Below are 21640 nucleotides of genomic sequence, written 5' to 3'. Positions count from 1 at the left end.
CAGGGGTAGAAGATCTGTCGGTAGTAGAGAGTCTGGTCAACGATGACTAAGGAGACTCCAAGTACAGGAGACGGTGCAATAGCCTCTTGATCCACAGACGAATACAGCTGTTCTCCGTAGACTGTAGCTCCACAGTGAAGAAAGCTAGCCGGCCTCAGGCTCTCTGAGGCGCCGACTCGACTTGGCTCCTCGCGGGGTAAATCCAACACGTGCAGGCGTCGGTGGTTCTCCGCTCCATAAATCACAGGACCAAAGCAAATATATTCCAGCCGCAAAGGGCTATGTAGTCGTCGGGTAGATTAATCCAGTGTACATGTCCACACGGTTCTCGTCTAGGTCTCCTCGGGTGAAAGCGCCATGAAAGCAGCCCAGCCTGGATAAGAACTCTAGCTAATACGAGGAAGCGTTGGGGATGCTGGTCACTGTAGAACTTTAGCCGCACGATACACTATACACAAATAGACTATCACTGACTTAATAGAAATATGTCGCACTCGACGGTATAGCGCCAAACTCTGACAATTCAGTTATTAATTCGCACGCGGTCTCAATGCTCTATTCTGGGGCCAAACAGGCCATACTTCACCGCATGTTGTATCGTGGGTGAGGCTTCAACTTATTGGGTAACTCTTGACTTCTGACTAAATAAGACTAAGTAAGACTAAGTGCTTCTGTATTCACCTGCGCCGTATTTATACGCACGGTGAACAAACTAGTGCCAATCTAATTTCTGTCGCGTATCCCTGGGCAAGGCCGGGCATGTCCAGACATGTCTTGACGGTGACTTTGAACCTGACTCCGGAGGCGCGGCTCTGGCGCCTGTGGACCGCTGTCCAATAGGAGAATGAAATATTATGGTCTGGGCTAAAGGGATATTCCGTGTATATGTACAAGGAATATACAAGGGATATCAAACGATATACAAATACTATGCAATATATATCAATAAATAAATATATATATTCGGTTTAATCTGATCCTTTGTAACAATTACTGTCGGTGATTATTACTCATACTGGTTAGTAGTAGTGATTGGCATTCACCTTATTCCTTAGGAGGAAGCATCCAACACTGAAGCATCACTGAAGGAGGTATTTCTGCTGACCATACCTGTTCATATAAACTCCGCCCTCTTTTCTTGATCCTCTAATGTTGATGGAAAGCAACAGTTGCGATTGGAGGATCAAGAAGGGGGGGGGTTGAGACGGGTCAATTGTAACCGTTACTCTCTCACTCTTTCCATCCTCATCCCCCAGGTGACCTATCCAAGTTCGGTCGAGGCGACGCGTCTTCCCCTGCTCCGGCCACCACGCTAGCCCAGACCCAGCAGCAGAACCAGGCCCAGACCCATCACACGGCGCAGCAGCCCTTCCTCAACCCCGCACTGCCGCCCGGCTACAGCTACACCAGCCTGCCCTATTACACCGGCATGCCAGGCATGCCCAATACCTTCCAGTACGGACCAGCGGTGTTCCCGGTGAGCCCCCCACATGCTGCCTGGACGCTGCCTCCAATGGCACAGCATGAGTTGGTTACTGACTACTGTTGCTTGCCATCGCATGGTGACCGCTTAGCTGAATGTCTTAGTTATGGTTTTGCAACTTGTGCGACAAAGGTTCTAGATGAACTGCCAGTAGCGGCTGGTGCCGCTGGTGCCTTGTGGGTCGCAGTTCACGTTAGGAGGTCGAGTTGAAAATGTAATGCTCTGAGATGCTCTGGAGCAATCTCTCTCTCTGTCTCTCGGATCAATCAAATCAAATAATTAACACATGTATGTTGTCATTTTAAACAACTCACCATTCATTCATTATGCATCAGCAGCAGCTAAATTAATGTTATAGTTCACAACACAGCAGCGAGTTTTGAATCGCTAGCCTATTATCGTCTCAGCAAGCACAGTCAATACTTTTTTCCGTAGCCGCATTTCGCGGAGACAGCTGTGTAGAGAGAGAGAGAGAGAGAGACTCACTGTTTAGTTGAAACGTCCAGGGCAGGAGGGCTTCGCTTGATAAAGTGTATAATCCACTGTTGATGTATTCCAGACCACTGTCCACTGTGTCCAGACTGCATCCGCCATATAGCTTGTTAGCCAAGTGTTAGCTTGTTAGCACTGCAGTTAGCACCACACAACACAAGTACATTTCTTTGTCCATTTCCGCGTCGAACAGACTGCAAACTACCTGGCGTTCTATCGCCATGCTCTAAGACAAACTCTAACCTTAACCAACTTTGAAAGAGTGCCTAAGCTTAACCGTCTAAAGAACTTGCAGTCACGCTCTAAGACAAACGGCTGCATCTCACAACAACACAACTAGTATCTCTACCACCAACCTAGGAATAAGCTAGAATTGGAACATTAGAAATTGGATTCGGCCAATCAGAGATCGTCTCCGCGAAATTCTGCTACGGAAAAAAATACTGGCGTCGGCCAATCAGAGAGCGTCTCCGCGAAATGCGGCTACAGAAATTCTTGACGCTGCTGCCTAGACCGCTTCAAATCGCGCCCGGATTCCAACATAATAGTCATATTTCAACGCACAACGCGTTACGCACTGATTGGCTGCGATGGATACAGCGATCAAACCGTGACGCGCACTCAGAGTGCTGTCGCGTCTAGCCCGGGCCGAAAAACTGTTCAAGAAAACGAGTATTTTTTATTTTATATAATAACGTTATATTGTGCATTGGAAACACAAACATACTTAAAATGAGTAAATATTATTAATTTTAAACATGTTTATATTATTTATAGGGCTATAAAACAAAAAACTAAAATTATTTTTCTTGTTCTCTCATATAACCAGGGCAGGGCCTGAGGGGGGGCGGCGCCCGAGCGCCCCTAGTGGCGAGCCGCCACTGTGAACTGCCACTACTATCCGCCTCAACTAATCACTACAAGAGATTAACATGACACTGCCTTTCAGAAGCTCTATTTTAAAAAGGTTTCCCCTTTTTGAATTTGATTTTATCAAGTGCTGTAGCGTTGCATCAAACACTATTTTGCAATAGGCTTGCCGCGGTAGTCTGTGATACCGGTGTTACTGTGTTCAGGCATGTTCAGGTGCATTACCTGTACACTGCCCCCACCGGTGTATGCTGTTCTTATTTTAATTGTGTTTTTTTTTTTTTTTTTATATATAAATATAAAACCCATTTAGTTAATTTTCGCATATCTGTGCCCACATTTATAAAAAAAAAAAAACTAACTTGTAAAATACTAAGCGTGTTATCAATACTACCGTAAATCCTCTAATATTGGACAGGTCTTGTATTTACCTCAGCTGCAAAGAGCACCAGGCCTTTATTAGAGAGAGGCTTATAAGAGGCAGGCCTTAATTTAAAAAAAAATGACACTCATGGACATAATCCATTCTATTTTTTAATACGCACATTGTCTGTCTACATTTATTTAGACTAACATTGGTATTTAAATATTGAGTGCAGTTGAGTAATTGTGAAACTGGTGGATTAACGTAATTCACACACTGAAGTTGGAACTGTCTATTGGTTGCAGGGACAATTTTGCGTCTGGTACCTTCCCTTCTCGACTCTACCCGAGTCTAATCGAGTTGATAACATGCAGGCAATAGCTTTAGCTAACGCTATCATAGCATCATGATCTGTAATGTCAACTGGACAACGCTAGCCCCGCCTGCCAACGCCATATAGATAGCGAACGTTAACTAACGTTTGCAAACTAAGCCAACGTCATCCAGCCGACACCACAGATCTAGCTATGACAACGTTGGCTAACGCTAATGCTAACGGCAACGAGAGGGAAACGTTTATGTAGTCGGTGTAGAGAGAGGCAGCACTTAATTTGCATTGGCAAGGGTTTATCTCATTCTATATCACGGCACGAAAAATAAAATAAAACTTTATTTTTGCTACCTTGTATTCGAAGCCGGCCTGTATTTGTCTGCATGTATCAAACCCCCGGCCATTATAAGAGGCCCGTCCTCTGTCTATTTGAGTACCCTCCACTATTAGAGGATTTACGGTAGTTCAGGTCTGTGCAGTACAGAGTAGCTTTCACCTTTAGGGAGAGAAAGAAGGCTCTAGAGACCACACGGCCAGTTACACAACGATGGTGGAGGATTTGGCAATCTGTCGAATTTAAACCCTGCAGCAGCAAAAGCTCAACTGGCGAGGAGCTCAGAGGACCAGATCAGCAACAGTACTAACTAAGGCTGCAGCTACATTGATCCATCAATGGACTGATAGAAAATTGACAGAAGGCATTACTGCCCATTGGTTTATTCTTAAATTAGAACCAAACGTCAACTTATTTGTCCAACAATTGGATACTACTCATTGAAAATAAATGAATAACATGTAGATGGACAGAATTGTAGCTGCATAAAGTTAAAGATCAAAGTAAGCACTCGACACTAGTCATGTCCTGGTAATACCGGTGTTGTAATTTTTGTCCTAATTTTGTGGCGTAGACTTTGAGAGCGGTGTTGAAGCACTGATGTCAGAGGAAGTAAACATGGTTTACTAAGTAAGCACAGTGGATCACGACATCAATCATTATTTAATGATTTTTTTTTTTTTGATCCACTTTTTCTCCCATTTTTCTATATTTTCTCCCATCCCAATTTCGTATCATCCAATTCAACCCTCCCCTGTCACGAACGCTGTTTCTTGCCTCCCACAAGCCGGCTGCAGTGAGGACTAAGTCATACATAGCACAAGTCCCCTCCGGTACTTGAGGTAACAGCAGTCGCATCTTTTCACCTGCGCAGCTCGACCTCTCAGTGTCGAGGAGTAACGCGTGGGAGGCTCACGCTGCCCCCGACACTTCCTGATTCTACTGCGCAGGCGCACCAACCGACTTGTAGGAGTCGCTTGTTCACAACGTTCGATCCCCACCCTTCAGTTTTTCCCTCCCCGTAATACGGCCAATGTGTATTACTGCGGACGACCAGCCAAACTGAAAAACAATGTGGAGAGCTGGATTCGAACACGCGAATCCTAGCGTCTCCACATTGGTGGCGAGTGCCTTAGACCACTACACCACCTAGCCGCCCTCCCATTATTTAATGATTTTAACTAGAGTTGTTCCGATACCGATACCAGTATCTGAAATGCCTCCGATACAGCCTAAAATGCTGGTGTCGGTATCGGTGAGTATGCCGAAAGTCTAGCCTCCGATACCATATGACGTAATTCATCAACAACATGTGCGGTATTCTCCTGCTGAGAGTGAGCATTATAAAACAAACATGTTTTTAATCGACCGTGAATTAAAGTGTCAATGCTGTTTGTCATTTTAACAGCAGATACTTTCTTAAATGCCATCGTCCCGACAGAGCAGTGTGACGGGGAGCTCTGATGACTGATGCTTGCTGGTGTTATTAGCATTATCTTAAGAGCTATCTGAAAAGCTAGTTTTAGCTTAACGTTACCTTGGCTAAAATTGGGACTATTCATAATCCAGCAATAATGGCTGCAGACCTGCAAGCAAAGTACAGCAAGTTGGCAAAGGAGTATTCCAAGGTAAATCACTTTTTCACCAGTAACGCTTAGGGGTGGGAATCACCAGTTTCATCATGATACGATACGATATCGATTCTTTGGACAACGATACGATATTTGCCGATATCACAAAGTCTCTCACAATACAATACGATACGATTAGATTCAGGTGCCTGCGATCGATATGAGATGATATCATATGCCCATTTAACACAATCAGTAACATTTAGATAAAAAAAGGTAATGAAAATATCATTTGACATTTGTATTTTTGAGCTCTTCCAGACATTTAAAGGAAAATCAATCTATTGTTTTTAATACAAATAGACCTCCTGTTCACTGTAAAGTGCCACGTTTTTATATATTGAGCTTTAAACTTTAAGCTACATTTTTTGGAACTCAAAACTCACAACCTCCCTCTCCCAAACCGTTCCTACAACAATTTGTTGATGTTGCATGATCATGTATAGGCCTACATTTATTATGTATTATATTGTTTCTGTTTAAATAACATTTAAACATCAAACTCCTCTGACCTCATCTGGTCTTTCCAAAGACGCGCGCACACACACACACACACACAGAAAGGGAGAATGCTATGCTGTAACATCTACACACACGGAGCTACTGCTGTTGTTCTTGGGCGGATATGAGACTCGCCACAGGATTTTCAAAATAAGAGTATCGATATGAATCGATCTTATTACATCGCATCGATCCGATTCGATTGTTGATAATTACATCGATGTATCGATCTGGATCGATGTATCGTCCCACCCCTAGTAACGCTACATTGTCTTGTTTCCATCTAACGTTAGCTCACGTTAACTGGCTAACCTAGCTCACGCTAATGTGGCTGATGGACCTCTCCCACACATGCACGCAATTAATGACATAATGCGGACACCCATACCGGTGACAATGTTTAGCTTTTAGTGCCAAATGATAAGGGTCTGAGGCAGAGTCTCAAAAGAGAATGTTGAATATTTATTGTGCAAAAATCACAACAGAGCCTCTGCTACTAACTAGCTAACTGAACCGGAGCCTTCTGGTAGCAAGTGCAACAACGTATAATGTCCATGCGGAATCAATGTCCCAAGAACAACCTTTCCGTGGGTGAACTCATTGAGCATAGTTGTCAATTAATGATACTAATACTAATCTATACAATCACCTGTTGTTGAATAAATACCATTACTTTATAGTTATTACTAAAAAATAGTATATATAAAACGGTAGCTGTAAAAAAAAATATTCTAATACATTTATTTTTTCATGTATGCACTGGTATCGGATCGGTATCGGCTGATACCCAAAGCTTAGGTATCGGATCGGGAAGGAAAAAATGGTATCGGAACATCTCTAATTTGATACCTTTCACTGTCACACAACAAAGGGTTAACCCTTTCACAGCGACAATACAGAAGGGTAACCCTTTCACAACCACACTACAGAAGGTTAACGTCTAGTGTGGTAGTGAAAGGTTAACCTGTAGTGTGGTAGTGGAAGGTTAACCTTCTGTAGTGTGGTAGTGAAAGGGTTAAGAGTCTGGTTCTGAGCCTGGTTTCTTTTTGATGTTGAAATGAAAATGATTTGGCCAGTCATGTACACAAGGCCATTTGTTTTCTAGCATTACCTCTGACGTCTGTGGCTGTCTTGTCATGCAGGTGGCCCCTACCTCGTCAAAGCAGCATGGTGTGAATGTTGGAGTCAACGCTTCTGCCCCGCCCTTCCAACAGGCCAGTGGCTACGGTTCCCATGGATACAGCACTGGTGAGGCGCCAAAACAATGCATGCACTACCAACGCAGTCCATGGAAACGGCGTGTTTCAAGTGGTCGTGCGGGTTCTGCTGTGTGTTCCTGACAACCGGAACTGATATCTGCTTCTCTTGGAGTTTTTGGATGTGTAATTAATTTAAATGTACAATATTGATACAGTGTGTGTCTGTGGGTCATTCGGATTTCTACTCTGTACACTGGTCTACTGTCGCGTGACTCTTAACTCTCAAATGCAACCTCTTGTCTCGAAGTTGAATGTAATTGAAACTGCTTTCAAATTCACAATGATCCCGATTTCCATCCTAGGCCAATGCAGCTGAGGGAACATTTGGAACTCGTTTGCATATTGATTAGCCTGTTTGTCTGTGCACCAGGAAACACTCCTCACAAAGAACGTCGAGGAACCAAGTTGTACGACTAGACAACCCTTGACCTTTTTTTTTTTTTTTTTTTTTTTTTTTTTTTTTTGAACTGAAAACAAAACATCTTGCCGTTTTCCGAGGTGGCTTGGTGTGGTGTGGGAATTGTGTGGAGAAGGGGAGTAGAAATGTGGACTTGAGCTACTGTGTTGCCTGGCTGCCTCTCTTCCTGGGGTTCGGTTGATCGGTCACCTGTTGCCGTCTTCCATCGCTCACTTCTGCTCATAAGCAAGTGGGGGTTGACTTCAGAGCGTCTCCATCCGTCCCATGTCCATCACACGTGTCCATCCTCACAGCTGTCCCTCACCAGGCGCCAACCTGTCATCTTCTTCCTCCTCCTCTTCTCTCTCCCCCTCCCTCCCCCCTACATTCCTCTCCCTTTGGCTTTAGTTCATTACTGATGTCCTGTTCTCATGTCCTCCCCGTCTTCCACCTTCACGCTCACCACACGGCACCTCTCGTCATTAGTACAAAGCTGCACCATCTGCTGCTTTCTGCCATCACCAAACCCCAGCTCACTTCCTGTCCTGCCACCCCCCCCCCCCCACCCTGCCTGCCCCTCCCTCCCTCTCTCCGCCCCTCCCCCGCCTGGTGTGTCTAACGCTGTGGGCTGCGGCTGTGTGTCTGACTGTTGCAGGCTATGAGGATATGGGCCAGAGTGTGGATTTCTGTAAGGTTGGATACGGCACTACCGTGGCCGCCGCCACTTCCGCACAAAACAAGCCGGCCAGCTCCGTCACCGGGCCTGGAGTCGGTGAGTGCCGCCACACGCCCAAAAACGAGGAAAAGAGGGGGAAATATTCAAATTTGGCGGCTGCCCCCCGTCCTCTTCCTCTTGTTACCATCCTCCTCTCGGCTCTCCCTCATCGCTGCTTACCTGCGCCTGAGAGGAGTCCATACACAGCTGACTGCCGCCTGCCTCTCTCTCTCTCTCTCTCTCTCTCTCTCTCGCCGTGCTCCGTGTCTCTCTCGCCGTGCTCGGCGTGCCCTTCTGTCTGTCATCTCTGCTTCTCCAGGGCTACTCATCCCTAGGGACCCATCTGGTTTTAGATCGTTAGACGGTGTATCACATGTTCCCTGTAGGTTAGGAGCCTCTTTTAGGGTTTGGTTAGAGCTCAAACGTGTGACTGCCGGTCACTAAGGGCTCTGTTGGCCTAACGGGTGATGAGTAGCTATGGTTCCATGCTGTCCCATTTTCCCGGCTCTGCTTGCTTTCCACTCATGGTGTCTTGGCTGATAGTTGCATCTCCCAGAGGTACCTGCCCGTTGAAGTTGGTTATGTCAGAGGGGGGGGGGGGGGCAACAAAATGGCTCTAGTACTTGTCTATGTCTCCTGAATACTACACTCCAAAATGGTGACAGAAAATACTTGGTTGCTTGTCTGTTCAGTGAGAGTGGCCTGGAACTAACAGCACATTGACACTCGACCACGACGCAATAAAGCTCCCATTATTTTGTCAAAGAAACATGACAAATGCTCAGCCCAGAGAACGGTGTCTAAAAACAATGTAACCTGCTATAGATGTGCATGAGGTTTGATTTCTCCATTTGTGCTATTTGGCTACTTCTGTGTTTCAGTTTGAGGCTTTTTATTTTATTTTTCTTCTTCCCACACAACTGTTGTGTTGTGTTCCTGTCTCCGTGGCAATATGGGGGGGGGGTGGTGGGGGTTAGGCAGTGTGCTAGAATAACCATGGCAGTGACCAGATACAGTCCACGACAGCTGCTGCACCATTTTTCTTCTCTTTCCTTCTCTCTCTCCGTCATCCTCTTGTGATCTCATCCTCCTTGTGATCTCATCCTCATCAGTGCATCCTGTGATTCTCCCGCCCCTCTCTCTCTGCTCTCCTTAACCCATACTCACGCCATAGAATGTAGCAATGGTGCTAATCGCACAACTCCAACATGCAGTCATCATCTAAGCTGGCTCATCTAATGGATGTTCACAGGGTTGTTTTTCCCCTCGTGTCTCCTGCAAGGCCTTGGGTTTGTCGTTTTGTTGAAGTAAGTTTGTTTTCTTTTTCTCCTGTATCTTCTCTGCAGGGGTCTCGGTGACATCGAGCAACACAGGGGTCCCAGACATTTCGGGATCAGTTTACACAAAGACGCAGGTCAGCATGAGGATACGCCTGATGGACTGGGCTGCTTTAGCGCCGACGGAATGTTTGGGTTTTGTAATATTAATAACGCACCGAACGCTAACCCTCCTTGATATTTTTGAATGCATACATATAACTGCAGTTGCTATGATATCGCAAACCGTGGTGAGGTTTCACTGTGTAAATGTGGTGTCTCTATTCTCTACAATGGGTTATTCTGTGAATGATACAAGGGTGACTGGTGTCTCATCCTGCATCTAGTGAATTGCATAGAACTCAAATCGGATGGCTTTTTTATTTTATAATTTTTTTTGTCCATCCCTTGCACCCGTCATATAAAACCTTATCCCCACTGGTCCTAAAAAATGGAGAGACGGCTAACATTAATGTCACACCATTGTGCCATTTAACATTCAAATGCCCCAAACATCCAAAGATATGCAATTTGAACATTTATTTTGTTTTACCGACTTGCTTTTTGATCATTTGAACTAACAAACTGGTCGTATGCCCTCTTCTCTCTCTGCAGTCGTTTGAGAAGCAGGGTTTCCACGCTGGCACGCCGGCAGCTTCCTTCAGCTTGCCCTCGGCTCTGGGCAGCGGGGGCCCCATCAATGCCCCTGCCGCTGCAGGCTACGCCCCTGCCCCCTTCATGCACATCCTGGCTCCGCACCAACAAGCCCACTCTCAGATACTACACCACCACCTGCAGCAGGAAGGACAGGTACTGTGTGTGGACTCTGGTGGAGGAGGTTTACATCAGTATTGGTCGTTTGTCCCCTGATATCCTGCTTTTAGTAGCCCGGTACCAATACCCGGTACCAATACCAAGAACGATGTGTAATGTCAAAACTGAGCATAGCTACTAGATTTTCTGTATTATTTTTACACATAGTGGCATGTTGGCTATCTCAGTCATTTTTGTCCTCTGACCACAAACGAATGGTCTATACTGCCCTGCAGAAGCTAAAAATAAATAATCTAAATTGAGTTATGAGTGAAATTGGAACTTCTCAATGTCTAAAACAGAGCAAGATTGAACTCTGAAACAGAGAAGGGGTATAAAGAATTACTGTGGTTAGCTTCTGCAGGGCAGTATAGTACCACAACATGAATCCTCATCATCGTCATCATTCTCTACCGTCTTCTGTCTTCTCTCAACAGAGTGGCACTGGACAGCGCAGCCAGAACGCCTCCATTCAGCAGCAGAAGTCTCAGATCAACAAATCGGCATACAATAGCTACAATTGGGGGGCCAACTAGCATTCGTCGTCAGGGCCCCCCTGTGTCCCAAAGTATTGACAGAAACGTGTGTGTGGGGGGGGGGGGGGGGTTGTCTTCCACCCCACCCCCCTCCTCTCCCAGCAAATGGTCTCCATGTAAACCCATTCTCCTCCTGCCCCCCCTTTCCCTCAAGAGATCCTCTCCCTGCTCTCACGGTGCAGTACACTTGCAGTTCTCACGCCCCTGCCAGAGGTGGCGCTGTGTGCTGAGAGAAGGAGCGCTCTAGTGTGGCATGGATGGGTTGGGGGGGGGGGGGGGGGGGGGGGCGGGGGGCAGCGACGTTGGTCCCTTTAAAAAGAGAGGGGTGGTTTGGAGCTAAATGCTTATAGTACCAGGCTGATCACGAGCTGAAATACTGAGTGATTGGAATTTGTATCATGTTCAAGCCCCTTCCCCAACCCTTCATTTCAGTTGTATGTAACATAGAGCTGTTTTCTAAAAAGAATGAATTTTTTTTATTTTTTAGTTTGTCCTTTTTTCTCTGTCTTCTTTTTTTCGGATGGGGAGGAAGGAAGAAAACCCTGAAGGTGGGGGACAGGCTGGTTTTGTATTTCTCACCCTCAAACTCCCCGCCCCGTCTTGCGCTTGGTCAAAATACCCCACCCTGCACATGATGTCCCATGTGGTTTCCTTTTTTCTTTTCTTTTTTTTGCCCATTACGTTTTTTTTATTTTACTACACACATTGTTTTAGTTTAAAGAAATGATTCTCTACAATTGGCAGAGTTGTGAAGTTTATTTTTTACCAAATATAGATATATTATATATAAAGATGTATAAGTGAGCGCACTGGCTTGGAATGTGAGGAGTGTTTGGTTTTTTTTCTTTGTGCGTGTTAGAGTGTGTGTGTGTTGTCGGCGTGCATGTGTTTGTACACGTGGGAGACCATGGGTGTGTAGTGGCCTTTTTTGTTACTGCCCAACACAGGATTTGTGAGATGCAGTGTATAGAATTATTTTCCATTACCCCGACGCTGTACAGTAACTGTCCGTCCCCCCGATGGATTATAATATAAATTTGTTACATAAAATCCCCCACCTGTTAGGCCAGATATGTTGAGTAAACGATAAAGGCAACTGCACACCGGATTTGCCTTCCACTGTGTTTTGAGTACTTATTTTTCTTTTCTTTTTTCTAAGCCCCTCCCATACGTTCCCTCTACTGCCACCTGTCCCCCTGACGTATCATAAGGAAACCTGCAGCGTTAAAAGTACTGATGGACAGAATTGTACAATGGGTTTTTGTCAGTGTTTCTTTTTTCTTTTTTGTACTGTGCGTTTTAAACAAAAAAAAACAAACAAAAAATTTAAATGGATAAACTTGTCTTGTACATATATATAAAAAAAACTCAAGTACTGTAGTCCTTGTTTGTTCAATGGCTTTCCCCCGTTCCCTAAGCAAAATCCTTGCAGACTAGTTAGCCTTTTTCCCTTTTTTTTTGTTTGTTTCATATGTTTTTTATTTTGTAAAAAATATATAAATATTAAGTAAATAAACAGAAAAAAGACATTTTCATTATTTTGGATGTGAATGTTTTTTTTTTAAAGTTTTTAATTTTTTTTTTTTTAAGAAACCTTATTTTTGTATTTCATGTGGCTTGTAAATACAGCAGTGTCTTTTCAAACATTAGTTTTGACCGTGATGCCCAGCTCTTGGTCAATATAATAAGTAATTTCACGACTCAAACCATGATCCATGTTGACAATTTCAATTGTGAAATTCAATCACGCCATTCCAAGTTCGGAAAGGATGGGTAGTCTATTCAGGAGAACACTGATGGATAAAGCGATGCTACAAGGGTTTGGCATCACTTGAGGTTCTAAGGGAGAGGTCATGAAGCCATGGGTCGGGGTGGGTTGTACAGTAGGTATCCAATAGTTGACTGGAGGATCAGCAGTATCAAATAAAACTCAATGACAGTGCTCCATACATTTGCATTTTGTTTGTTCTTTTATCATTGTACACTACTAGATTTACAGTAGCTGGGTGTTTTTTTTTTCTAGTGGAAACTGGATAATGTAAGTATGTGACTTAAAGGAACACTTCACACTTCACCAAAAAAGATAAAGTATGCCTATAATCTCACGCATCCCAAAACTAGAAGCTGTCTTGTACAAATTGAGTTACAGAGTAAAAAAGAAATTCATGTGTGATATCATTATGGTGTATGATATATTTATTTATATCATTCCAGAAAGTAATTGATACCTCCCAACATACCAATGTTATACATTTGCGAGAGGTTTTCCTTTTGAATTGACTAACATTTTCCCATAAGGCTTGATACCACTGCTGCTGGTCCTCTGCAAGTTAATCAAGACAGTCTTGATAGACATAGACCGTTGCGTTCAAACTAGGGATGTCCGATATTATCGGCCGATATTGGCATAAAAATGTGATATCGGAAAATATCTGTTTTCAAAAAATATATATATACGTAATTTTTTTTTAATTTAACCTTTATTTACCCAGGCAAGTAAGAACAAGTTGTTATTTTATTTATTGTCGAAGTATGCATAATGTTGTGTTAATTACACGACAAGAGATATGTAATGTTAATTACCTGAAATTATTCAGTTTTTTGGGGGGGAAAACCTTTCATGCTGTATCGGTTCATATCGGTATCGGAAATTAAGAGTTGGACAATATCGGTGTCGGTAAAAACGAGCATCCCTAGTTCAAACCCATCAGTTTGTTTTATCCTAGAATGTGTTCAGTACTTTTAGAGACTTAAAGGTAGTAATAGTGATGGGCAGCATTCTCCTATTCTCCCTAGTCTCCTTTGACGTTCCACTGTCAAAACGGCTCTACCTAAAAGAAGTAAACTAACCATAGCTACCTATAAATTATATATAGACCTGGGAGGTCACATGATCGTTTTAAGACCTGCCTGGTTCCGGACACAGTTTTGCTATCGTCTTTTACCATAGGAGTTAATTAATGGGAGTGGGTTTATATGGTTACACTTATTCAATTGGTCCGACATTTGTTGGGAGCATAATTTAGCGTAATTCAATGAGCTCTGTTTTTACATTTTGACGGGGGGTCATGGGTGATTGATTGATTGATGGGTACATGCTAAACTTATCTTTCAGGAAAGTTTGATTACATTTGAAGGCCAGTCTCGAGGGAACGCTGCAGACCTAATACATTATTGGAATTTTATGCTTGTGATTATCTGACATGTTTGTTTTTAAATGCTGTCGTTTTCATGTTTTTACATTTTTATTGATGGCTCAAATTAAAACTGATAGTGGTGAATGCCGCATTAACAAACAACAATGTAAAGGGATACCAACGTCGAAGCAATTGTGCCCTTGGTTGGAGATTGGTGAGCCTTATGGGTACTGTAGTAGTTGCCATTGAAACGAGTAAAGATTACACAACATGTACCCTTTTTTTATTGGTTTTAACAGTAAGGATTTAATAATTATACCTCCAAGGATTATGAACCTACACAACGGTTTGGCTGTAATACTTGTCGTTTATCTTCAATGGGGGAAAGTCAGGTGGAACCTCACTCTCCAATTCTATTTATTATACTATTCCCTCCTTACTTGCCATTTCCCCATGTGGAATGCACCTGATTGGATACATGTACATGTATAGCAGCACATGCTGCTAGTGGCCAGTCCATGGTTCTCTGCTCCAGTTTTCTAAAGGAAAATAGTGGCGTCTGTCAACTTTCTCTTTTTCTACCTAAGGTGAACCTAAAATATATTTATACAATTTGTATTGGTAAGTTTTTGTACATTACTGTATCTTGAGTCATTTGATCTGCAATGCCTAGATTGAGTTTGTTTTGGTGGTGCTCTAGTGGCTGTAACTACGTAGTATTCCTTCAAGTGGTCATAATGTGTTAAATTGGTCATTTGTTATACAATGCTTTTTGAAATGTCGAGTTTGATTGATTGATTGAAAAGTTTATTAACAGATTGCAGAATGGGTACAGTACAGTACATCTCAATACATACAATTGTTAAGGGGATGCAGACCAGAGAAAGACTTTCGTCTTGTTTCCACCAGGGTCCCCCATTTTCAATTCATCATAACATATATGACATACATGACATACAGATAGACAGTACTGCTACATCTATACATTTATGACATATCAGATTTGCAAATACAGTACTGTTTGTGATACAAAAGTGTCCAGAAAAGGAGTGTATATACATTTGGCGTAGAAACTGTACATTGGAGGAGGTTGGTGGGGTGGGGTTGGGTGGGTTGGGTGAGGGCTGTACATTGGAGGTGGGGGGGGGGGGGGGGGGGGGGGGGGTTGGGTAGGGGACACACACACATTTTACACTGTACATTGGAATGTTGACAAAGCCTTACTTGGTCATTTACTGTACAACTAGGTTAGGACATTTGTAGGGGCCAGTTTCGAGCCGAGTCTAGATGTTTGCTCTGCTGTTCGGCTGAGTTAAATGGGAAGCGTTTTTGTTTCTGACATAATTTCGTTCAGAATCAAGAAAACATCACATCTCATAGGTAAAATGTATTATACGCTTATAGAAATTTACTTTAAAACATTTCATTGATCGTGAAATCTACTTCCATCCCGCGGGAATCCTGTGATTTGCGGGATCAGGCTCTACTGTGCAGCTTTGTTTATTTACCGTCTCTATGGAAACGACGACGAATGCAGACGTAAAGGTATGGTTTCCTTGGCTTGCACCGAAAAGACATGTCTGTTTACCTTTCTGATTACTGCATAAACACATAACTGTTGAGCTTAATTTTTGTTATAGGGTATGTTGTAATAACTATCTTATATAAGAACAGTCACTCACATGCGACTATCTTTTGTTTTGGTGCATACCAACTTTAGATTTTTTCATTTTTATATACATCGTTATTTTAAACTCATTCACTCAAAATAACACAGAATCAAGCACATACACATGAAACGGAAAAAGAACAGACTAAACTAATTAAATGTATAAAAATGTTTTAACGCTAGTGTATGACAATAAGTTCACTTAAATTAAACGACGTTCAAACTATTGCATACATTCATTGTTTTGATTGCTTTTTTGTTTTGTGAGGTATACATTGTTGACAGTATTGTTCCATTTCATTCATAAATACTCATTTAGTTTTGTGTTTGTAAATGTACATTTGTTTTTTAGGGGGAATTGCATTTTCCTGGTCATAACCAAATATATTTCTATAGTACAAAGTGAAATCTGAGAAGATGTTGCCAACTATTATTAAATTATTTAACGTCTTTCCACAGTTAATGTAAAATTACAAGACCAAAACCAATGGGAGCGAGTTTCAGGTTGTAATTTCCCAATAAACCTACGCTTTAACTTTTTTTCTTTTTTTTTTTTTTTTTTTATTATTGCAAAACAAAAATTATTAAAAGTCAGTACTCGACACACAATGCATAATGTAACAATTAAGGTGGCTAAAATGACATGCAAGTACAGAAACAGAAAACAAAAAAAAGTATAATAATATTTTACCGTATACAGTGTATATCCAACGAAATTACCAATTATACCAATGCCTTATACAGGATATACCCCTAATACCTATTATCTAAAACCCTACACACATATGCTCCAGCTCGCTTTAACTTTTGTAAGAAATGTTCACTGGATAAAATCTATGCATCAACTTAACTTATTTTACCTTATATTTGTTAGAATTAATTGAAAATGGGGGACCCTGATGTAAACAAGACGAAAGTCTTTCTCTGGTCTGCATCCCCTTAACAATTGTATGTATTGAGCTGTACTGTACCCATTCTGCAATCTGTTAATAAAGTTTTTCATTTATTCAGAAGAAACAATTGTCTCTCAGACAGCTGTGAGCCTGTGACGTACTGTCCAGGCGTATGTACGCGTGGGGGGCAGCTTTAAAATATGCTTTCCACTGGAAAACTAACAATAACTTACATTTCGGAATAGACGCGGTATCTGCATTTGTACAATAATAGCTGCTTCTGTAGTTTGTGGTTAAAGTTGAAAGTTAAAGTGTGATCTGCATGGCCTCAGCCAGCTAATCACCCAACCCACACGTGTATGTGAATCAACTCAGACTACCATTGACCTCATTCTGACCTCCGACAAGTCCAAGATCTCAAATAAAGGGGTTATAGCATGTGGGTTAAGTGATCATTATATGATATTCTGTACCCGAAAAAAACTAAAACAAAAGGCTGGCTGCCACAAAACAGTCACATCTAGAGACCTCAAAACCTACTCTAGCGAGGCCTTCAACCTTGAACTGGAGAGTCTGGACTGGTCAGATGAACTCAATGGTACACTGGTTGACGAAACATGGCTTGGTTTCAAAACCAAATTCTCAGCAATACTAAACGACATGGCCCCCCTAAGAACCACCAGGGTAAAAAATCGCGCTGAGCCGTGGATGCACTACGAAATACTGGCCGCTATGAAAACCAGAGACAAAAAATGCTCTGAGTTTCGTAAAAGTCAGTCAAAGCTTACTAAAAGCACGAGCAGTGAACTCCAAGCCCACGTGACTGAACTCAAACTAGAAAGAAACAGACTAAGAAACGACGTAAACTCCATGATCAAAACGAGGAAAACAAAAACAAACCACGTGAACTTTGGAAATTACTCAATAATCAACTAGGATGCAGTAAAAAACTTAAAACCAGATTCTCAAACATAAACATAAAAACGGACAACACGCTCATCACAGACAAGCTGGATGTAGCCAATTACTTAAACATTTTCTTCACAAACATAGCCACAACACTGGTAAACAAACTACCCTCCCACTCAGGGCTTTATGGGGTAGAACACATAGTAGCTTACTACAAAAACCTAGGGGTCCGCAAGGACGACTTCAAGCTGGAAATGGTAACAACAGATGAGGTACTCAATAAACTGAGCGCCCTCCAACCTAACAAGGCCACTGGCCATGACAACATCCCCTCCAAATTCCTCAGAGACTCAGCAGCCGCCATCACACCAATCATCACACACATAATAAACCTCTCCATAAAACAGGGACACGTCCCCAAGGACTTCAAAATTGCGAGGGTGACCCCTCTGCACAAAAAGGGCAGCAAATTAGACCCAGGCAACTACCGCCCTGTTTCTATTCTCACCTCCATCTCGAAAGTCATGGAAAAAATAGTCTACGAACAGGTCGAAAAGTACCTAGCGGAAAAAAATCTAATCTACGAATTCCAATCTGGCTTCAGAACATCCCACTCCACTGACACATGCCTTCTCTATTTGAATGACCACATCAAACAAGAGGTGGACGCAGGCAAATACTGCGGCATGGTCATGCTGGACCTACAAAAGGCCTTTGACACGGTCAATCACTCCATTCTGATTGACAAGCTAAAAGCAATTGGTTTTGATAGTCTATCAGTGAGCTGGATGCAATCCTACCTTGAGGGGAGGGAACAGATGGTGGAGGTAAACGGTACCCTATCCCCCCCCCTCACAGTGAGCTGTGGTGTTCCACAAGGAAGCATACTAGGACCGCTACTGTTCCTAATTTATGCAAATGACATGTCGTCAGCTTGTGACTGCAACTTGTTCCTGTTTGCGGACGACTCAGCCCTGCTGGTCTCTGACAAGAACAAGTTACAGGTTGAAAAAACCCTCAGCTCGGAACTAGGCAGAATCTGCATATGGCTCGCTGATAACAAACTATCATTACACATGGGCAAAACAGAGTCCATTCTCTTCGGTTCAAATAACAAACTCAGCAAGACCGACGGCTTCTCAGTTACAGTGGGTGACAATATTGTCACAAGGAAAGATGAAATTACCTACCTGGGTTCCATCCTAGAGGCTAATCTCTCCTGTGACAAAATGGCATCCAATGTAATAAAAAAAGTCAACCAACGAACTCGATTCTTGTACCGGATCTCCTCTCTGGTAAACAAGAACACCCTGAAGACTCTGGCAGGAGCACTCATTCAGGGGTACTACGACTATGCTTGCACCTCATGGTACCAAAGCACCTCAAAGGCGCTAAAAACAAAATTACAAACATCTCAAAACAAACTGGTCAGACTACTGCTTGACCTTACTCCTAGAACCCACCTCACCCCTGCCCACTTTGACAACCTAGGATGGCTTAGAGTAGACGACAGAGTACAACAACTTGCAATGGGCCTGGTCTACAAGATACACTACACGACCAAGGTACCCATGTACATGTCAAAATACTTCCCAAAGGTCAGTGAATACCACGATCACAACACCAGAGGGAGCTCCACAAATAATGTTAAACCCAGATTCGGCTCAAATAAGGGACTAAACACGTTTAGCAATTATGCCACATCAATGTGGAACGCCCTACCCAAAGCTGTAAAGGAATGTGGATCACTACCCACTTTCAAAACCTCTCTCAAGGGACACCTACGGGAGACTGCAATTCAACACTGGCCCCTGTAAATATCCTAACCCAACCCCCTCCAATGTAGTCATTTACCTAGTATGGTTTTGTCAATAGTTCAATGTACAATTGTGTTTGTTTGTACAGTGTCTCCTCCCCCCCCCCCCTCAATGTACAGTGTTACTTGTTTATACAGTGTGCCCCCCGCCCCCCCCCCCCCAACCACCTCCAATGTAAATTACCCAGTATGGTTGTCAATATCCCAATGTACCCAACCCCCCCCACCCAACCTCCTCCAATGTACAGTTTCTACGTCAAATGTATATACTCCCTTTTCTTGACTCCTTCTGTATCACAAACAGTACTGTATTTGCAAATCTGGTATGTCATAAATGTATAGATGTAGCAGTACTGACTATCTGTATGTCATGTCAGGCCGGCTGTCACAAAACAGTCACATCTAGAGACCTCAAAACTTACTCTAGAGAGGCCTTTAACCTAGAACTGGGGAGCTTGGACTGGTCAGATGAGCTCAGTGGTACACAGGTTGAAGAAACATGGCTTGGATTCAAAACCAAATTCACAGCAATACTCAACAACATGGCACCGATAAGAACCACCAGGGTTAAAAATCGCGCTGAGGCATGGATGCACACTGAAATACTGGCCGCTATGAAAACCAGAGACAAAAAATGCTCTGAACTTCATAAAAGTCAGACAAAGCTTTCCAAAAGCTCAAACAGTGAACTCCAAGCCCACGTGGTTGAACTAAAAATCCAAAGAAACAGACTAAGAAATGACGTAAACACCATGATCAGAACCGCAAAAAGAAATTTCATCAACGACAAAACTGAGGAAAACAAAAACAAACCCCGCGAACTTTGGAAATTACTCAATAATCAACTAGGCTGCAGTAAAAAACTTAAAACCAGATTCTCAAACATAAACATAAAGACGGACAACACGCTCATCACAGACAAGCTGGATGTAGCCAATTACTTAAACATCTTCTTCACAAACATAGCCACAACACTGGTAAACAAACTACCCTCCCACTCAGGGCATTATGGGGTAGAACACATAGTAGCATACTACAAAAACCTAGGGGTCCACAAAGACGACTTCAAACTTGAAATGGTAACAACCGATGAGGTACTCAAAAAATTGAGCGCCCTCCAACCTAACAAGGCCACTGGCCATGACAACATCCCCTCCAAATTCCTCAGAGACGCAGCAGCCGCCATCACCCCAGTCATCACACACATAATAAACCTCTCTATAAAACAGGGGCACGTCCCCAAGGACTTCAAAATTGCGAGAGTGACCCCTCTACACAAAAAGGGCAGCAAATTAGACCCAGGCAACTACCGCCCTGTTTCTATTCTTACCTCCATCTCGAAAGTCATGGAGAAAATAGTCTACGAACAGGTCGAAAAGTACCTGGCGGAAAAAAACCTAATCTACGAATTCCAATCTGGCTTCAGAACGTCCCACTCCACTGACACATGCCTCCTCTATTTGAACGACCACATCAAACAAGAGGTGGACGCTGGCAAATACTGCGGCATGGTCATGCTGGACCTACAAAAGGCCTTCGACACTGTCAATCACTCCATTCTAATGGACAAGCTAAAAGCAATTGGTTTTGATAGCCTATCAGTGAGCTGGATGCAATCCTACCTGGAGGGGAGAGAACAGATGGTAGAGGTAAACGGTACTCTATCCCCCCCCCTCACAGTGAGCTGTGGTGTTCCACAAGGAAGCATACTAGGACCGCTACTCTTCCTAATTTATGCAAATGACATGTCGTCAGCCTGTGACTGCAACTTGTTCCTGTTTGCGGACGACTCAGCCCTGCTGGTCTCTGACAAGAACAAATTGCAGGTTGAAAAAACCCTCAGCACGGAACTAGGCAAAATCTGCATATGGCTCGCTGATAACAAACTATCATTACACATGGGCAAAACAGAGTCCATTCTCTTCGGTTCAAATAACAAACTCAGCAAGACCGACGGCTTCTCAGTTACAGTGGGTGACAATATTGTCACAAGGAAAGACGAAATTACCTACCTGGGTTCCATCCTAGAGGCAAATCTTTCCTGTGACAAAATGGCATCCAATGTAATAAAAAAAGTCAACCAACGAACTAGATTCTTGTACCGGATCTCCTCTCTGGTAAACAAGAATACCCTGAGGACTCTGGCAGGAGCACTCATTCAAGGGTACTATGAC

General features: G+C 43.1%; 1 protein-coding gene across 7 annotated transcripts in view; it reads left to right on the top strand.

Annotated features, from left to right (window-relative positions):
- ubap2l (ubiquitin associated protein 2-like) overlaps window positions 1-11293 on the top strand; it is a 64645-nt gene extending 53352 nt beyond the window's left edge. For 5 of the 7 annotated variants that reach the window (XM_084312462.1, XM_084312466.1, XM_084312463.1 and 2 more), the window contains 6 exons: window positions 1257-1477; window positions 7149-7254; window positions 8318-8434; window positions 9724-9791; window positions 10309-10503; window positions 10944-11293. In XM_084312462.1, coding sequence (XP_084168588.1) covers window positions 1257-1477; window positions 7149-7254; window positions 8318-8434; window positions 9724-9791; window positions 10309-10503; window positions 10944-11042 — 806 coding nt within the window. In that variant the 3' untranslated portion in view covers window positions 11043-11293. The remainder of the gene's footprint in view (window positions 1-1256; window positions 1478-7148; window positions 7255-8317; window positions 8435-9723; window positions 9792-10308; window positions 10504-10943) is intronic. The other 2 variants (XM_084312467.1, XM_084312465.1) reach the window with 1 other exon arrangement.
- Window positions 11294-21640: the final 10347 nt, after the last annotated feature.

Source organism: Notolepis coatsorum (genome assembly GCF_963971535.1).
Source record: "Notolepis coatsorum genome assembly, chromosome: 4".
NCBI lineage: Eukaryota > Metazoa > Chordata > Actinopteri > Aulopiformes > Paralepididae > Notolepis > Notolepis coatsorum.
Note: the sequence above shows the minus strand (reverse complement) of the source record. Positions and strands in the feature narration are given on the sequence as shown.